Consider the following 21,422-nt stretch of genomic DNA (forward strand, 5'->3'; position numbering starts at 1 on the left):
TAATGCATGTCTAATGTATTACATTTTTATATACTACAAATTCAAATAAAAGTAGAAGGAAATACATTATAATTTAAAACATAAAATTTCAAAATTTATAAATTACTCATCAAAACATGAAATTAAGTACATTGATATATACATTAGTTTAAAAATTACAATTTTAAATTAAAAGTATACACCCCTTCTTTATATGTGAAATAGAAAAATACCAAATATATTATTTTCACTAAAATTTAATTAAGGCATTGGTAATGTAGAATAAATAAATAATGTAGAATCGTCAGCATCAAATGCGTTATTTCTATAGCGAAATATTCGAGTTTTTCACAAATCTTAAGAAATTAAAATATCTATTACGTACACTTTCAAAAACAATCCGTGACCTCCGCCGTCCTCAGTTTAGCTCTAAAACGACAGTTAGAAACTTAAACGGCAGCTGTCCAGCTGACGGAAAAATTTCCGACGCGTCGATCTCTGTAATGATCGAGACGATGACACCAGACTCGCTCTCTGTCGAGTAGATTGCAAAAAGCGACCCGTTCTTCTATCTCGACGGTGTCCAGACTAGGGCCCATGATCACAATATCATATACGGCCGTCCCAGAATCGGCTCTTCTAACGGTCTTCATCTGTGATCTACATTTTCGCACTTCATTGAAGAAACAATTAGCGACGTTTCCTCCAAAAATTTAGAATAAATTTCCTCTGACCCTTGTAAGAATTTATAAATAAATCTTTGATTAGGAAAGCCAGGTTGGCGAAAATAAGGTCTCAAAGGACAATTTTTTTATTGCGAAACCAAAAATTCTTGGTACTTATCAAAAACAACATTCATCTTTGAAGGAGACATTTTTGAAGGAATTCGAAGATATGAATTAAATTTTAAAATGGCTCGGTAATGCACAAATTTTCAGCAACCTATCAGGGAGCTGATTACAGCTCATTAATGCACAAATATTCTATAACCAATCAGAGAGCTGATTACATCACGCCTAGAATTAAAATTATTTAAATAATCATACATAATAAAATCATTTTAAAAAAGAAATGCAAAATTAAATTGTATTTTAATATTTAACAGCCATAAATAATGTTTAAAATATTAGATTAAATTTATAGATATTAAAACCAATTACTTTTAAAGTAAGGTGACGTCACTGATTACATCATCCACAGCATAAAATTTCATAAAATATGATAAAGAATAAAATTTTTATTTCAAATAAAAATGCAAAATTAAATTGATTTTTAATATTTAGAAGCCATAAGTACTATTTAAAACACGGAATTTATGCATAATAACACGCATTATTTTTTAAATAAAATGTCAACAAAGTATCGGTTACCATAAATAACTTATCCAGCTATGGGTTTAACATAAGTCGTATTACTCACCAAAAGAAAAATTGCCAAAAACTCGCCAAAATCCGTGCAACCGTCTACCAAAGTAGCACCGCAACATATTCGTTCACCAAACTGCAGTAAAGATAAACAATACAAAAAGCGCCGTTCGAAGTGTAAGATATGGTGAATTAGGTGCATTTGAAGTTGTTGTTCGAGAGAAGGGAAATGAGGCTGCAAATCTGATTGGACTGAATGGCACATCGGTGAAAAATAGTCCTTATGCTGCAAATAGAAATCGATACTGTGGCCAACTGTTCTCTAAACACCACTTCATGTCAAGGCATAGACAGAATGACGAAAGTGATGGTAGTCAGAGCCAAGAGAATGTAGACGATGAGCAGCAACTACAACCTCAAAGGCCCGTACGAAGGCAATTACGTCATCCTTTAACTTCAGGCAATATTGTAGTTATCTATCGATAGGACTTCCATGAAACGTTGGACGCGATGGAAGTGAATATGAGCAAAATGAAAGAAAAAACGAAGAAGAGATTCAGGAGGTGGAAGAGACAATGACTGGACTTCTACACGATTTTATCAAAGGTGATTTAAAAGCAAAACCCACTATCATAAGAATGACATTGAATGCAGTCAAAGTAGAATGGAAGGAGAAACAACTAGTAAGGATTACTGAAGCAAATGACGAAGAAGAGCAGCCACGCGGTCTAGGCTCTAGATCTTGTCCACTTTACAGATCAAGAATGGATTGTCGAAACCCTATCAAGCTGATTCACGTGCTAGAAACAGATCTTCGGAGGCCATCATTTCCAAAAATACAGAAGAAGACGAACTTAAAAAGCCTAAGCGAATAGTAAATAAACCAAGGAGGTTAGAATAGAATTCCAAGGAGACTATTCTAACCTCCTTGGAATAAACCATTGCGTTATAGAGACTTTGTGTAGGACTTATAGAATTATTTTTTAAAAATTATATTTCATTTTATTTTTCTCCTACTTATTATTATATTGTACTGTTGTTTATTTGTCGTTTTAATGTAAGATAAGATTTCGTTCAATTGAGGACAATTGAAAAGTCAGGATGGTCGAATGTAAGCACGATTGTATTTATTGTTATTAGATAAAATATCTATTGAGAAATGGCAACAGCTAATATCTGGATGTAATTCTATTTATAATTAAAAAAAATATATTCAAATGATGTACGATTGAAATGTATATCGGTACGATGCTGTAAGAACATCTGTTATGTTCTATACGTTTACGAATACGTTACGTGTAGGTTATTAAGTAAAGAGTACGATTTATCTCTGAATAAATGTTTGTCTTTTACAATCGTTTTATGAGTCATTAATTTAACTACAAAAGGAAGCTAACATTTCTTATCCAAAGTTTTCTGAAAAGCGCTACAATCAGTTATAATTTTGAATTCAGAGCCTAACGAATAGTTTCTAAACTTCTTAAGAGCTTCTATAACTGCAATGGTTTCTAATTCGTAACTATGGAGTTTCTCTTGCTGCGGTGAAGTCTTCTTACTCATATACTGGATTGGGTGATAACTACCATCGTCAGACAATTGGAGTAGTACAGCACCAAAGCCTTGGCTACTAGCGTCAGTATGGAGTTCTAATGGATATCCTTACCTAAATACTATATGTACAACATGGTGAGAGAGAATTTATTTTAATCTACAGAAAGCTTCCTGTTGTTCGGAATCGAACTTAAAACCAATATCTAAGTAAGTCACTAAGAGGTTAGCTATTTTAGCATAATGCGGAATTAATTTACGAAAATATCCCGTTAGTCCTAAAAAGCTTTGCAGTTGTTTACAGTTACGCGGTTGGGCAAAGTTTTGAACAGCAACAATTTTAGAAAGTGATAGTCGAATACTTCCGTTTCCAATTACATGTCCCAAGAATTCAATTTTTCGCTTTAAGAACTGGCACTTTTTGAAATTTATTTGTAATCCTTATTCCGAAGCGGTTTTGAATACTCTTTCTAATTTCTCTAAACATTCAACTTCATCCCTAGCCGGTACGATTATATCATCCATATAAATAATTAGTACACCTTCGTTTAGCAAGTCTCAAAATACTGAATAACTGTACCTTTGAAAAACATTTGGACTAATACATAAACCAAAAGGAGCTTCAAGAAATTCATAAATACCAGTATGTGTCACGAACGCGGTATATTTTGTGCATTTTTCATCTATATCCACATGAAAACTTAAGGGCCTGTACGAGCCCGGATAATTCGGGTGCTTGGCTGGTTTCAGTATTGCAGATGTCAGAGTAGTTCCCTAGCCATGGGATGGCATTTATAATTTTAACTGGCTTGAATATCATGAGGATTCCTATATTCGAAATGTTGTCAAGCCCAGGGCTCTTTTTGACCTTAAGTTTTTAAACGTAGCCAAGGATCTCCAATGGACAGACCGAACCGGAGAAATGTTGGTAGTACACTCTTAGACAAAAAGAACCGCTCACCAAGAAGGAGTTATCCGAATGGGACGAAAATTGATAGAAATGATGTACATGTACAGAAAAACAAATGATTACAGTTTGAGAAAAATTGGATGATTTATTGAAGTGATAGAGCTTCACAAAGTGAAAAAGTCAGTAACGCGTTTGTCCACCTCTGGCCCTTATGCAAGCAGTTATTCGGCTTGGCATCGATTGATAGAAGTTGCGGATGTCCTCCTGAGGGATATCGTGCCAAATTCTGTCCAACTGGCGCGTTAGATCGTCAACATCCCGAGCTGGTTAGAGGGCCCTGCCCATAATGACCCAAACGTGCTCAACAGGAGAGAGATCCGGCGACCTTGCTGGCCAAGGTAATGTTCGGCAAGCACTAAGGCAGTAGAAACATGTGCAGTTTGGGGCCGGGCATTATCTTGCTGAAATGTAAGCCCAGGGTGGAGTAACATGAAGCGCAACATAATGGGCCTTAGAACTTCGTCGACGTACCACTGTGCTATAAGTTTGCGACAGATAACAACAAAGGGGTCCTACTATGAAATGAAATGGAACTCCAGACCATCACTCTGTTTGTCGGCCTGTCTGCCAGAAGACAGTCAGGTTGGTATCACACCACTGTCTGGGGGGTCTCCAGACTCGCCTTCACTGGTCATCGGGGCTCAGTTCAAAGCGAGACTCATCACTGAAGACTATTCTACTCCAGTCAGTAACATTCCAGTGAGAATGAGCCCGATACTACTGCAAACGGGCTTGACGTTATACAGAGGTCAATGGTAGTCGCGCAAGGGGCGCCATGACCTCAGCCCCCTTTCTGTGAGCCGTCTATGAATGGTCCTTGCGGTCACTGAAGCACTAGTTGCATGTACAATCGATGATAATGATGAATCTGGGGCTGTGAGTGCCGCTCTGATGATTGCTCGGTCTTCACATTCTGTCGTTTCTCTAGGCCTACCGCTTCCTTCTTGACGCTGTGTGCGGCCATGGTTCACCCATTCCTGCCAACATCGTCTAATAGTGACATCACTCCTGCTGAAATTTCGAGCTATGCGCCGATAACACCAACCGGCTTCTTTGAGCCCACTACACGACCTCTCTCAAATTCTGACATCTACGCATATCGTTCGCGCATCTGTATGCGAAGCATAGTTACTGTCTACCAGAGTACACGGAATGAAATTCGTGAGGAATTTATGATCTGGAATCGTAATTTCTCCTCTTAAATATCCTGTCAGTTGTGCAGATCAGATGCGCTGTAGAGACAACCAACCGTTCATTCACTGGCACTAAAAATATAAAATTTTGCATTTTCCGTCGAAACCTGTATCCATAACAATTGTGTCCAATTTACTTTATATCTTCTCTGTGCGCCTTTTTTTTTTCTTTGTCTAAGAGTGTACGTTGTGTTGTGTAACTTGTAAGCTAGTGTGAAACCATATGTTCTGTTGTTTGTGCATAATTGAGAAGCACAGACATTTATTAGGCTGGGCGACTCAGCTTTCTCAATTTCGGTGTTGGCATTTCCATTCAGGTCAGTTAAGAACGGAATGTTAGTATGTCATCTCTTTAGTTTGGAGGTCATTTTTCATACCGAGTTGGTCCTCGCGTGAGAGAAAGGAGATAGAAGCCCAGTTTTTACCTGCGTGCTGCCGTGCAAAGGTCCTGACTTGGTGATTTAACCGATTAAGCTGTGTTTTGTCCAGGGAGTATATGGTATGTTGCCATTGTTTTCGTGCAGCGTTTCTTTGCTGAATTAATTGAGTTCATGGCTACATATTTTTCTTTTATCCACTGCAGGAGTGCTTACTCTATAGAGCAGTTTGCAGTTCACTAGTGAAATTTTTGACTATAGCATCTAACTCGCGTGTGTGCTGTTGGAATGTGTAGAGACGTCTTGTTTAAGGTTTTGGTAAATCCTGACCAGTTGGCTTTAAAGGCCATTTTTATGGACAGTGATATCTAAATCAATCAACACAGGGTTGTGATCAGAAAAGAGCTCCTTCAGGCTTTCAATATGCTTTGAGGCACAGCCCTGTAGCATAAAGAAGCCAAAAACAGAGGCAGCGTGCAGGCCTTTGTGGAGTTGTTGCTATTGTAAGACCGGCGGGGTGCGCAAAGCGGTTTATTACAGTACCAAGGTATGTTAGAGCAGTCCACTCGCAATGGTGTGCTTTGAAATCTCCACCTAGGATAATTTTATTGTTGAGTTGGGAAAGCGCATCAAAATCTTGGGTAATAATTCCCTAGTGATCTTTTGTTAGGTGGAATTTTCAATTTTTTGTTTATTTTCTTACTCATATTGCTACCATGTTTTGAGTGGTCATGCAGAATAGACTATAACAGATAACGAATCAGCCACCAGCTTTTCTTTAGGAGAACAGGTGTAGGCACGTACATATCACAGCAAAAGAATAAATAATGACTGTATTAGTTCTCATATATCTCTTTTTCCGATAATCTACACATAGTTTTATATATTTCTTTTACAACTAAGATCTAGATATTCCAATATACAACTTAGTTTTTGAACTAAATTTAAAATTGATTTTTTATTAATATTTGTGGATGTAAAATATCTTATTCAGGTTTTCTGTATTATATCTAGTATTGTTTACTATAATCTAAAAAAAAGGCATTCCCATTTGACTTATTTTCATGTTTCAACAGCTCCATGGCCACTAACTCTTTCAGAAAAGTAGGAGATAATTGTAGAAATGTTGTGTTTCTATGGAATGTATAACATTTATATTACACCACAGCAGACTACCAGTACAGACCACACAAATACAGAGACTGCCAGTAAATTTGACAATTTTTAAATGTTAGTGAAGTCATGAAAACACTACATGCTATGATATGCTTATTTTTATTAGAAAGCACATGACTTAACATTTATTTAAAATAATATAAAATACTGTTCCACTGATAATGTTGGTCAGCAATACATAACACTTATCAGATGATCCTACTGGAAGAGATCACATACACTTTAAGTCTGGAGTATAAGTAATTATTGGCCATTTGAAGTCATCATTTTTGGAGGTGTGGTGTCCAGAGAAAATTGGTCACAAAGTATTCATTGTGGCCTCATTCTGTTGTTGCAAATGTTACTCACTGGAACACAATGTTCACAAGGGATGAAGAAGTCCTGGAGCATAGGCATGAAACAATCACTGTTCACATTGCAAATACACCTATGCTTGTTCTTGGAGAAATAAGGACCAATTATGGCAGAAGCTGTAACAGCACACTACACTGTTGCTTTGGAACTAAGCAATGGATTCTGTGCAAAGTTCTCATGGGTTTCCATCAGATCAGAATAACTAAGTATTTATTAGGCTGGACAAACAAAACTGTGTTTTGTCATTCGTGAATCATGATTTCTCTGTCCCGGTTTATCAAATTTAAACATTTTTTGACAAAAAGGTAGTCTGTTAACTGGATTATCCCTATAATGCTCCTGCACCATTCAAATTTTATGTGGATGGAATTACAGATACAAAAATAAAAATGAATAAAAATGCCTTACAGTTGATTTTGATCAATTCAAGTTTCTTTGCATGGTGCACTGCTCATTATCAAAGGCTTTATTCCATTGACAATCTTATAGCCTCAAAGTTATGTGTGAATTTTAACACTTTCCTTAATAGTTGATTCAGTGGCATGTTTGGATAGCACTTTACTTTTTCCATCAACAAAGAATTTCTTTTTAAATTCATATTGAGGAAACAATGCAGATATCGTTCTTAAAAAAAGCCTTTAAAACAATTGTTTGTTGCTCACCGATCCAGGAATGAAACAATCACTCTCTTTTATATGACCATGCTAAAAATTGAACACAACATTGCAAAATCATCTAATTTACAGACCCTGCATATATTTCAAGGAAGTAGGGATCAGTTCTGTTGTTTTGTAGCATCTGTAATGTTTAATTGATTAGTTGGTTTTGAAATATTGTTTACAAGAAATCAAAATCTGTATGTATTATTTACATGCATCTAATAAACATTACTGGTTATGTTTCAATAAAATTTTACTAATACTTTTAAGTTAACTATTCCTGACTTCATCAACAGTTAAAACTAATAATTGAAACTTATCATGAAACATGCCAAATTAAATAATTAATAACGCATAGTTATACATATTCTCTTCATTTATTTTGTGAATTTTTGCATTTAAAATCTTTTGTTTATTTTCTTACTCATAATGCTACCTACCATGTTTTGAGTCTTGTCCTACTGTTATCTTGTTAGCTAGGTCCCAATAGTTTTTGCATCATTTAAGTTATGCTATCATAAATCTGATCTTTAAGTATTAACTAAAAGTTAATTTATCTTATGTGATGTGTTTTAGTTTGATACATTATGGATAATGCTTATTTGGCCTTGTGAGCTATAATAAACTAACTAGGAAATAAACCTCTGTGGCCCGTGATCTAGAGTGAGCCAAATGTGAAATTTCCCGAGAAGAAAATCAACAATGGATAAGGGAAGAGAGAGACAGTTTCAGGGAATGAAGCCAAGCCAATAAGAGTTAATAGCAGGAAGAGATGCACACCATGACTTCTTTATTGAAGATATACTTTTTTTTTTTATATATTTACTGTATTTATAGTTGTATGCTACTCATTAAGCATAAATGTTTGCAATTAAGCTTTGTTTACATGGTGGTTAAAGTCATAACCGGTTTAAGCCGAGCTTCATTGCTAAGCAACCAGACCTTGCTGTGTCACAAAAACTGGTTTAAGAATTTTGCCTAAAAGTTCTAACTTTTCAACTTTATGCCAGGTTGGTAAAATAATCACCAGTCACAGCGAATGAGACATCAGTTGATGGTTTTGCTGAGTTAGCTATACATTTATCCATGTGCAGTTTTCCCTTCCCTGATTGGCTATGGCATAAACCCTGCTAAACAGGTGCTAATAGACTTAATGACTTTTATGTCTTAAACTACAAAGCTTTATGACGACAAAACCATCATCTGAATGAAGCCTTATGTACTGAAACAAAAAATAATTAGACAGACATCTGTAAGAATAGCCAACAGATTTATTTACATTCAAAAAATAAATGCAAAACAAAGATGACACCAGTGCTTAATATCAGATCTTTTCAAAACAGTTTTTATTATGTACATTACTTTAAGAAACTTTTATTCTACATTTTATTTACATGGAATGTTTTCAGTCTTAACAATAATAACAACCCACGGGTGTATGTTGCTTGACAGCAGCAGCATCCTTAATGAATTTTTCCTCCTTAATTGAAATAAACACAATAACATTTGTATCTAGTTTGTAAGGCAGGCAAGAAGACTGCTTCTGCTTAAAACAGCACTTTATACAAGAATAATTAAACAAATTACTGAATGAAAATGGATCACATATGTTTGCATTAAACTAGAATAAAAATAGAAAAGATGTGGTTCTAAAATGTTCATACATATATTTAAAAATGTTTTTAAAAAGTAATACATTCACCACCAAAAAATTCGCCAGTGATCGACACTGAATTTTTGTACCAGCATTATTATCATTTATCTGTGCTAAGTTGTTTGTTTATTCATCAAACAATAACCATGGACAATAATCAACAATTAGTATAGAGCTAATATGGAGCTTTTCATTTACATCATGGCAATCACTTGTAAATAATGCCAAAATTATAGCTTTTGCCCTGTAGGTCACTCATGGCCATCACAGCATAAAAAAAGCATTGCTAAATGCCTAAAACACAAAAGTTGAATAAATATATCATATATAATTTACAATTATGCATTTCAATTCAGCTATATGATTTATTGACCTCTTTTATGCTTGGTGGTGAATGAATTAATTCAATAATTGTAAAAATTGATTTCCATTGAAGCATTTACAATCTTTTCAGTAATAAATAAATAAGATCGGAAAAGAAAGATTTAACTTCTTTGCTCTTTTCTGAAGAAACTTGTCTGTGACATAGTGCACTCTCTGTTAAAGAACTGCTTTAAATAAAACCTTATCTTATATGAGATATTAATTAACATACTTGATTGCATAACTTTTGTTAAGAAATGTTTCATTCTTTATAAAATTAATAAAACTTTGCATATTTAAATGGGCCTTAAAATATAAATGTACACTGTGGGAAAAAAGTAGCTCTATATCTTCCATTCTACTGGGCCAATTGATGGAATACAAATTGCGTTTTTCATGTCTGGAAAGTGCGACTTAGGATATGTATTAGATTTATATATAGCGTTGTTCTCATATAGGTATTTTGACACAAAACTGGTTTTTTTCGGATATTATATGCCATTTTTTGCAAATATTTTTCCATATTTCGAATCTACGATTCAAATTATGTCTAAATATTACATTTTGTAAAATTTGGTGCAAAATTTAAGGAGAAATTAAAAAACTGATCTTGGCACAACTTTTTTCAGTTTGCGCAAAGAATTATTCCCTTGGAGAATTTCTTAATTTATAGTAACCTATTTTCATTTCCCTTTTCTTCATTGCCCACGAGCAGGAAAAAAGTCATCATTCATACTTTCAAATAATTTTAACAAAGTGCGCAGAGCACATTGAGTGTTATTATCGCTTATAACATATATGCCAAATTTAAAAACGTGCCAATATGTAAATTCAGTTATATCTTAGAAAATTTTAAATAAAAAAACTGATTTTTTGCAAGTGTGTCTAGAAATAATGACTTTAAGATGATGTTAAAAATCTTGCAGGTTATAATTCAAATTTTTTTTGGAAAAATTTATAAAAAAAATACTTAAAAATAAATCATAAAAAATGCGCGAATTATATTTGGATTAAGCCTAAATTTTGAGTTCTGGAAGAAGGAAACAAGCAAGTTAAAAAAAAAAAAAAAAAAAAACTGAAATGTTTCAGATTTTAAATTATGTCCAAAGGGGCGTTTTTTAACATTTTGTGTGTTACCTTTCTTTATTAAATATCATGTTCCTCGCACTTAAACCATAAGATCCAGTGCAACAGCAATATCGCAAAATAGTTTTAAAACGAGCATATCTTTAGAATTTCCGATACAGAGATTCACGTGCTGGAGATAAAAATGTTTTTTCTGCACAACGTTGCCATTGCTCGCTTTGAAATCCTTGAGTTTGTTAATCAAAAATTCGTCAAAGTTTTTAAAAATATGAAATCGATCATAAAACAAATTTCAAATTTCAAATTTGGTCTTCCACATGCTCATATTCGTTGGAGGATTACGTTATTCAAAATTCGATGACTCTATGTACCGTTGTTTTATCACAATACGAGAAATATACATACATTTATGCAGATTTTTCATTATTTAATTTCTTCAAATATAATGCAGGACTCTAACATTTTGTGGCAACAGTTTGAAAAGTGAACCGACATTTATGAGTCCGACGCAAAATGCCAAAACGAAACTAATAGTCCTTCGGGATTCAAATCCCTTTGGACTAAAAAGAAATATTAATAAATATATATCAAATTCAATTAACATTGAGAAGCTGAAATTTTGAGAGCTACTTTTTGAAAAACTACTCATGCAATTTTTACAAAACTTGGCAATTTGACATAATTTGAGTTGTAAAATCGAAATATAGAAAGGCATGTCATTTCAGAAAAAGTTGAATTTTGTGGCAAAATATCTATATTAGAACAAATTTATATAGAAATCTAATATATATCCTAAGTCGTGCTTTCGAGACATAAAACGCATAAGTTGAATTTCGTCAATCGGCACAGTAGAACAAGAGATATAGAACTGTCCCATTTTTTTTCCCAGTGTACCTCAGCCTCACTGTTTAAAATAATAATACATAGATTACTGTGAGCAATAGTGCTATTTCCATATAAGTATTTTCAGTTAAGTTGGTCATCATTGAGATGAATTAATGAGCAAAAGTAATGACAATAATTATTTAGAACTATAAGATTTGAAAGTCATAAGTTATATTAAATATAATTCATTAACCATCATAATATTAAACTATGGAAAATATGGACTTAATTTTTTGGAATTTCATTCATTTATTTTTCAGTTAGCATGTAATATTTTGCATTGGAAGAAAACATTGTTGAGGTTTGGTATGCCTCTTATTTACCAACAACAACTTCTTATAAACTATGTAGAAAAATTAACGAATTTCTCTCAGCCCTCAGGAAGGCAACAGAAGGATATAATTTACTTCAATTAAGAATGTTTCATTGTAAATACTTATTTGTTTTCTTCCCCAATATTCTTGTGCACTCATTTTAAACATATAATTTTCAGAAATAAGTACATGACATGTAGTCAAATATGAATAAGCCACGTTTAACCTCTTGAAGGCTGCAGCAACAAAATGTCAGATTTTACAGCTCAGTGTCCTTTCTTTTTCAACTTATGATAAAAATTCATATGCTTCAATCTGACATCAAATGGAATGTAAATATAAATTACATAAATATAAAAAATGATCCAATTTTATAATGCAAATGATTTGGCACAATAATTTTGTTGAAAAAAAAAAAAAAAAAAAGAGATTAAGAAAGCACAATTAATGAGTACAATATGCATATAAACTACACTATAAAATAAATTTCATTTGAAAAAATAGAGATGTTGAAAAAGGGATGAATGCAATTAGCTCTATTTTAAACTAGTCTAAATGTGTTTTTCTCTAAATGCTAAGGAAACTGCAGTCCTGTTTTTTGTATTTATAGAAATGGGAATATGACTCATGGTAGAAGAAAATGTTGCCATTTTTAACTTGAAACTTTCATGACAGGAAAGTAGGTAGAACAATTACATCCTAATTATATTTACAAATTCATAATAAGTTTTGTTTCTTTTGTTTCCTAGAAGGAGAAAATTTCTTGAGTAAAAATGAAAAAATAAGGTGTTGATTTATCTCCTTTGTAAATTTCTGTGATGTCAGACAGATGTCTCATTACTTTCCCTATAAGGAAAAAAAAATAGATTTTAACAATGTGTACCTAAAAAAAATTAACAACTTATATGCATAAAATAATAAAGTACATGAAATAAAAACATATATATCATCTTTTTTCCCCATTCCCCCCCCCCATATAAACAGTACTAAAAACAAGGTGTGTCTCACAACTACAGATTTCATGAAAGCTCTAATTATTCTGAAATAATTCAGTTTTTAAAATTACTAATTTAAATAGATGTACTATTGCTGTTAATAAATCAAAGTTAGTTATTAAGAAATGTTTGCCAGAAATATATTTTAACATTTTATCTCATGAGTTTAATTTTCTTAGAATGTTCTGATGGTGCAATGACTTGTTCCATACAATTGATGATATTTTGGAACTGAAGCTAAAAAAAGTGTTTAAAAAGTTTTTTTTTTTTTTTTTTTAATTTTAAACTCAGTCAAAGATATTGCATAAAATATTATGCAGGACAGTTTATAACAGAAGTTACTAGATAATATTTCCTCTGTCCTTCACATCAGTTGTTCTAAGAACACTGATAACAACAATCTTCAACTGATAACAACAGTTCTTAAAACCTGCTACAAGAACTGATTCTTGTAACAGGTTCTAAGAACAAGTGATGATTTTGTGAATAAAAATACATATAATTTAGGATGAAAATCTCAGAGGTTTTTCATCTAAAGAAAAACAAACAATAGGACTTCATCTCATCATCTTGATGTTAAATAATTTGATATCTGAGCAACAGATTTACTTAAAACAAATGGCATTTTCCAGCATTTGTTTAAATTTTAGGTTATCTGCAATGTGTTTGACCAAATTTAAATCAAACACAATGAGAACCTTATTTTCAGGAAAAAGCTGACTAATATCGTATGATATGCAAGTCATGTTTCTCTTGGAATAAATAAACAAACAATAAATAAGGGGTTTACAAATTAGAGATAAATTCAACAAAGGGCTAGTGCAAGCTCCTTGCAACTCACCATTGGATATATAGATATATCACTGTAATGGCATCTTAGAGATTAAAAGGCCAATTGTAAATATATATGATTATGCTATTCTTAAGTAAGAGGGCAATTAATTACAGTGATCTATCAACAACTGTATTATAAAGTGCACAATCATGGAAGAATTAACAGAAACTGTTTCCTTTCAAGACTTTACTTCCCATTCTTGAGCAACTGTGATAGTGCTACAGAACTTTAAATTTTTTATATTAAGCTGTGATCCATTTCATATCATAAAAACAAGTCCAGTTTCGGAAGAGCTGGAAGTGTGTTTAGATAATTATAGTATATGAGAAGGCTGACTGCCTAACAGAAGCAATGACTTCTAAGCAAAACCAGCTTATGTTTACATTACACAATAAATGGCCTCAATGTTGAGGACCTTAATTTATTTGGTTAATGACAAGATTTCACAACATTAGTAGCAATAACTATGCTTTGGAAAAGAATAACAGAAACTTACGTCCTCTCTGATATCCAAAGGAAAGATAAAAAGGAAGGGAAAAAAAATTAATTAGATTTATTCTGTTGTTTGTAACAAATTTAGAAAAGTAAGAAGAATATATGTAAAAAGTTTTGAAAATGGTACCTACATAAAAATATATAATTACATATATGTGCATACACAAATAATTTCTTAATTTTTGAACTCTTTTTTTTTTTTTTTTTTTTTTTGGTTCACATTGCAACTTTGTAATCAACAATTGCAAACGTGTTTTACAGGAAGTCAGTTTTCATTAAAAAATTTTTAGAAATTGTTTTAGAAATAAATATACAATTAAACAAAAATGCTGTACATGAAAAAAAGTCTGTTATTTCTTTACAGTTGATTTATAACAATTCTACACTTTCAGAAGATTATATTAGTCACCATTTCCCTCAAAAATATTTTAGATTCAAAAGAATTCTGTTCCCAATTAAGAGTATCAGTATTCTTTCTCAATGAAAAATCTTTGTTAAATTTATAGTAATGTTTTAGCAAGAAAACAGATTATTACTCCTATTTCCTGCACAAGCTTTCCAGAACTATTTATTAAATCATAGTGATCTTTCACTAGAGGTCTCTACCTGCTCCAATTTTACTGTGACTTAACTGTATTTGTATAAACATTGTTGCTGTTAGTTTGTGCTTATATGTACTGACCTTTATAATGATGGTGTTCTATTCAATTTTCTTTTTCTTATTTTATATTAAAATATATGTAATGTATAGGTAAATATCATTAATTTCTTCAATTAATTTTTTACATTAATGGATATTATGTTTATGAATAGCTGTTTGGAAAATTCTGTTCACCTAACCACATCTCCTTCCTAGTGACTATGGATTACATGCAGAACTCCGAGCTTTTCGATTAGCAGGCTTTCTTTTCTGAGGCAAATCACAGCATTCTAAATGTGTATTTCCCTTATGCATAAATTGCCTGGAAAAATAATTTTACTCAAAATATGCTACATTAATGTATTATTAAAATTTTGCTGCTGCATCTTTGCAATGAACTACAGCATATCATTCCCAAGAATGTGTTTGTTCTTGAATTTGAGTAGTCTTGATTTGTATATTTATTTCATTTCTACATCAAGGTAAATATTTTTTTTTTCTCTTTCATGCGATCAAACACACAATCTTTACAATACAGAATATAAACAAAATTAATTGCACAAAAAGACTGGTTAATTTAAATGTAGGTAGACATTTCCAATGACACTGTTTTTTAGCAAATATAAACAAAATTCATGACTGGGACAGATATCCTTCACTATTATCCTTTATTGATGAATGTAGAGATTTAATTGATTACTGTAAAGAATTTCTGTTTAACAGATCCTTGCACTATTTTATCGTCCAAAGGTTTAAAAGGTAAAGAAGACACTTCATAAATGATTTTGATCTCCTGTAATTATAAATACTGAAATCTGGTAGAAAAATATCATGCTTCCCAAGCCATTAGCCCAAGCAATCTAATTGGTCTAATCCTGTGCCTAAAGTTAATGGCGATTTTCAACTGACAGGGAGATTAGAGATTGCTACAATGAATTGCTATACCAAACTCGTATCCTTTAGGGAGCTTTTTTTTTTTTTTTTACTATGACAATATTTTTCAAAATAGACTTTGTAAAGATGTATCATCATATACTTGTCTATTCAGATGATGTGCCCCAAATCACCTTTTGGACTATATGAATTTTTTTGCTCCTTTTCTCGAATGCAGTCTAAACTTTTCAAAGTTTATCAATTAGGCAATGGAGTGCTAAACGTCTTAGACTTTGCATCTGCCTATCTTGATGGTATTTTAGTTGCTGGCACAGGAATTCTCAAGCAGTGGGGAATTAACAAAAGCTTTATTGCTGCATTGAAGAAGTTTGCTGCAAGTTAAAGTATACCACAACAAATTTTCAGTGATCATGTGACTAGTTTTATTGGAACAAAGAGAAAATTGCACAAGATGGAAATAGCTTTAAAGGAATTAAGTATGTCAGAAGAATTCAATGGGTTTTGGTCCACTTTTTTCATTCAGTGTCATACAAATCCTCTTGTCTATCCACATTTCAGTGGTATATGGGGAAACAGAATTAAATCTGCAAAGTTTCATATCAGAAGAGTGATAGGAGAGCCTGTGCTTACATTTGAAACAATGGTTAATTTTCAAAAAGAGAAGCTATTTTAAATTCTAGGCCTTAACTCTTACTTCAAATAGATAAATGCTGACCATACCGAATGGCCGAGTTCAAATCCCAGAGAAGGCATGGATAGTAGTGCGGCATGGGGGAACTCTAAATATGTGGCAAGCCAAAAGCCCTCTCGAGAGGTTAGTGTTAGGGAAAGAAGGGTGCTCTCCGTCAAAATTGGAAGTGGAACTGAGCAAAGTCATACCATCACCTGTATGGTGGTCAAGGCTCTTGCCAAAAGACAGATGCAGTCTCGCACTCCATGCCACAATGAATTTTTTAGGCTTGTTCATGTGTTACTGTCAAACAAGTGAGATGTCACAACACAACACGCATCAAATTTAGGTGTACTAACTTTTTCTCATTTCATAACAGAAGAAATTATGACAGGTATTCCTAAATATAGCTATACTAGTCTTCAAGACCTTTGCTCCCAGTTGAATCTGCTGAAAAAAATAATGCAGGGATTGTGAAAGAGATGGTATAGTTAATATACTGCAGTTTAGATGATTGAATAGCTTACATTCTAGATCAAAATGGGCAAAGGATCAGCCAAATCTGGAAGTTGTTGATATTCTTCTATTAAAAGGTGAAATTTTTTCAGCTACATGGCCACTGGGAAGAATAGTAGAGGTATATCCAGGATGAAATGGATTTGTCCATTTAGTTAAAAATGTGGACATTTCACAGTATTCCAATGGCCCATAAATAAATTGATTCTCTTGAATTAAGAATCTAATTGTTATCAAGACTCCAATTTTAGGGGACGGGAGTGATGGTACAACACCGCATGGAAGTTGTATCTGATAATGGAGTACCGCCTGAAAGCAGTGTTTGGATTTCTCATTGCAGCTAATTTCAGGGTTGCTGCTTGCTGTTATTACAGATAGCCAAGCTATTATGGCTGTACTGCTCCTGGTCCAGAAAGCCCAGTACTGGCTTTACTGTAGGTTGCACAGAGCTGTAGACCACCACTCTTTTTGCTCCTTTTGTTTGACATTATGTTATTTACGCTGCATAATTATTCTGCTTATTGTTACAGAGTGTCATTCCCTGGATTATTCTGTTTGTAGGTTCTAGCATACAAACAGATATAGTAAAAGAAGCTAAGGAAAATAATAAATCTGATATTATGTGATCAGACAAAAAAATTGAAGCATTTATTAAACAGTTGTCTCAAGCAATCTTACTTGTACATCTTGACCCCAAAAACCATTCTAGTCTTAGTTTATGCTTATGGCGGTAAAGCTATTAAAGCAATATTTAAAAAAATAATCTCCAGAGAAAATAAACATATGATATTTCAGCCTCTAGCCTTTTTCTCCATCCCAACAAAGGTGACAGCTTTTTGATACACAGCCATATGCAATTTATGTCACCATACAGCATTTTAGATATATGCTAAAAGGTCATAATTTTGTCTTAGTTACAGACCACAGACCACTTACATTTGCTTTTCAGCAGAAGTTAGATAATTTTATGTTGTTATCTTAGGCAGTTACACCATTTAGATTACAAAGGGCAATTCAGTACCAATATTGGATATGTATCAAGAACCAGAAATACACCACTGTGGATATTTAGCTCTGGTATAGGCTGTTTGTATGCTCAATAGCAAAAGTTCAAGAAAAAAGTTCTGGAGAGACTGTTAATGTCTACTGACATCTCCATACAATTAAAACCCATATTTTGAAAGATATTAGTATCAAACTTTATAGCAATGCTTCTACAGAAAAGCTACAACCTTATCTCCTCTCTGAATTCTCTTTCAACATATTACATGCATTAGTCTGTCCAGGAATAAAAACTGCTTACTGACAGATTCACTCTTTGATATGAAATAATTCCACTAAATTGAGCAATTAAGTTGTATAAGCCTGACATCTGTAATTCCAGTTAGATTCCCTTCTCTAGCATTTAACTCATTAGTACTATTGAGCAAGGAAAGCAGTTTGAATTACCATTGTTCTAATCACTCATACAATTGTTAGGGCTATTCATTCAACTGCATTCCATTATGCTTCTAATGGTTTAATTGAGAATTTTAATTTCCTGCTTAAAGCCTCATTAAAAGCTCATTTGAATCAGAACTGGACAGAGTTTGCCAACCATATAACTTGATTTGAGGTCAATGTTCAGAGTTGATCTCAACGTCTTGATGTTTGGTACCAAAAACCTTTCAGGTTATGTGCCAGAAAAATTCATTACTACTATTGATCTCAATGTAACAGCTACTGAATTAGTGCACAGCTTAACATTAAGACTTAACAGGAGAATTTTTTGAACCAACACATTTCACCAATGTAGCAGACTTTATTCAAACACTGAAAGAGGATATGTGCAACTTAAAACTAATGCTGCAAGCAACCATGGAGAAAATTGTATTTTTGTGCTTCAAGAACTTTTACAGGGCATGCATGTTTTCATCAGGAATGAAATGGTAAAACCACCTCTTAGGCCAACTTATAATGGACTAGCCCAGTGTTGCAATGCATAGACAAAATTATCTGAAGGAATAAAACCAGTAAACAATAGGAGTTGTTCATTTCTCTACACCAATGAAACCTGCATTTATATTTTCTGGGGTATAATGGAGACACAAAAGTACCGTTCAAGAAGATTGTCATATCTTCACCAATGCCAGTGTCTTTGAAATTATTGGGACCACAGCCTCTGTGAAAATCAGTCAGACATATCCATTTTCCTGCCCGTTTCTGAACATAATCACTAGAAAGGGAGCACTGCGGTGAGTTGCCTCTGGCTGTATCTTTTTCATGACAATAACTGAACAAGTACTGCCGTTGTTAGCTCATGCTTGTGCATAAGGATCTTCTGTAAATATATATGTATATATTGCAATAAAATTATATGTAAGTAAATATTATTATTTCTATAACCAATTTTTTAAAATTTCAATGGGAATGTTCATGGAAAATTATTTTGGACAATTTTGTGTTCTGTTTCCCAACTACATCTCCTCAGATTTATGTGTTGCTGTTCTTGCAGTCTATCATTTCCTAGCTTCAACAAAAGTATTCTCTTAGATTTATGAGAATTATGTTCCCTCAAAAAAGTTTATTATCCTCTCTTCCATGCAGAAATCTTTATTAGATAAGAAAAACAATTTGTACCTAAGTAAGTTGTAGTAAATAAATAACTTTATTACTTATTTCTTGCAAAAGTATGTATTAGATTTTTTACAATACTTTCACTCCTACAGAAGAACAGCATATGACCTGCACCAGATTTAATTCAGATTTTGTTTAAGCAGAATTCCCTTGATTTGATTTCTTTAAACTAGTGTTTATATGTTTGCCTTCTTTTAACGTATTCTTCTTTTATAAAGAGATAGATTCAGACTGAATATTTCTCCTCATTATATAGTAACATGATTTGTGCTACCCAGATGGTATAGTAGTTAGAGGAGTCAACTGCAATACCAAAGGGACCCAGTTTGAATCCCAGAAAAGGCACGGTTGTAACTGTCTGTCCCTTCATTGGAGGTAAAGATGGTGCACCTATTAGGTACCTACATAGTAAAGTGGCCACCACTTCTGGCTTTAGTAATGTCCAAGCTGAAGTCAGCTGAGGGCCCACCATTGGGGAAGGGGAAAAAATAATAATATGATTTCAAATGCAATTTCTCTGCAGTGAATATTTAATCAATATTTATATTATTTTCGTAACACTTACATAAAATTCAGACAGAATCCCTGACTGACATGACTGTCAATCATGAGATTTTTGTTAGATGGTATATATTACAATTAAAATTCATTTATTACTTTCTTTAATGATTTGTACGTCTTCTAGATATACAGATGCTTATAAAAAACCGAGACTAAAATAACTAATTGTACACACTTAGCTAACAGAAGCTATTTAAATACAGTTCTTCATGGAGCAAATCTAAAAAGCAGTACCACTCAAATTGCTAGTTTATCACTTTTTTGGGGGGGGGTAAGATAATTATTGGGAAGCATGATACAGACTAGTTAAAAAAACATTTCATGACTAAATATCACTGGAGAGATAATCTTTGATCCATGATTCAAGTTTAAGAAATGAACCTAGTAAGGGCTTTCAAACTGAAACACTTTGGTCATGTTTCAATTTAGCTTTAATAAAATTATAGAACAGCTAAATTTTTATATGAACTTTGTAGAGGAGATGGAAATATAAGGAATGCTCTTCACAACTAAAGCAATCAAACAAAACATTTCCATTCTCAAATTACTTGCGATATTTAATAAAAATTTTGTGAGACTGTATATCTGTGTGTGATAAGAGATAGTTACAGCACAAAGTCTGAAATCAGGATTCCACTATCCAGACCAGCTGGAAAAAAAAAAAAAAAAAAAAAAAAAAAAAAAAAAAAAAACTGAGAAAAAGTAACAAATAAAATAATAAATAATCATGAAGAATATAGGAATGGATATAACAAGAAGCATATGTGCCATAAATGGGTTGACTAATTGAAAATCCTACATGTTACTTTCAAAAACCAGTTGGCTAGAGAAATAGCACTGTGGCTAATAACAATGCACCGAATGACACCACATTGATGTTAGTCAGGATCATACTTTCAGCCCTTGAGGGGTTGTTGGGTGTAGCATTTTTCTGTCTGACCTACACAATAAGAGAAGCCCCAATGTTTCCATGTCTACATGCCATCCCTAATATTTCCTACTTGTTGTTTCTCTAAATTGTAAAGATTTTGCCAGCCTTGACACCTAGTGCAGCTGCATTGGTTGCACTTGCTGTGGTGCCAACCCTGGAGGGAGTATAATTTTTTTTTATCTGACCTAAACCTTTTTTTTAATAAGTGAAACCACGATGTTGCCTTGTCTATACATCATCTTGTTAGATTTAAACTGATGATGCAAAATACAGAATCGCAAAAGGCTAGATTCTGGATCTTGGGCTTTGTAATGTTTATATGTTAAGTTTTTTAATGTATAAACTGA

At 33.0% G+C, this 21,422-nt stretch overlaps 1 protein-coding gene across 2 annotated transcripts in view; it reads right to left on the reverse strand.

Annotated features, from left to right (window-relative positions):
- Window positions 1-8,869: 8,869 nt before the first annotated feature.
- The window catches only part of stan (Protocadherin-like wing polarity protein stan), a 602,571-nt gene continuing 590,018 nt past the window's right edge, over window positions 8,870-21,422 (reverse strand). For both annotated transcript variants that reach the window (XM_085824086.1, XM_085824085.1), the window contains one exon: window positions 8,870-12,768. In XM_085824086.1, coding sequence (XP_085680212.1) covers window positions 12,744-12,768 — 25 coding nt within the window. In that variant the 3' untranslated portion in view covers window positions 8,870-12,743. The remainder of the gene's footprint in view (window positions 12,769-21,422) is intronic.

This window comes from Stegodyphus dumicola, chromosome 9 (assembly GCF_044657685.1).
Source record: "Stegodyphus dumicola isolate Sdum_Otavi_A_Nest chromosome 9, ASM4465768v1".
NCBI classification, from domain to species: domain Eukaryota; kingdom Metazoa; phylum Arthropoda; class Arachnida; order Araneae; family Eresidae; genus Stegodyphus; species Stegodyphus dumicola.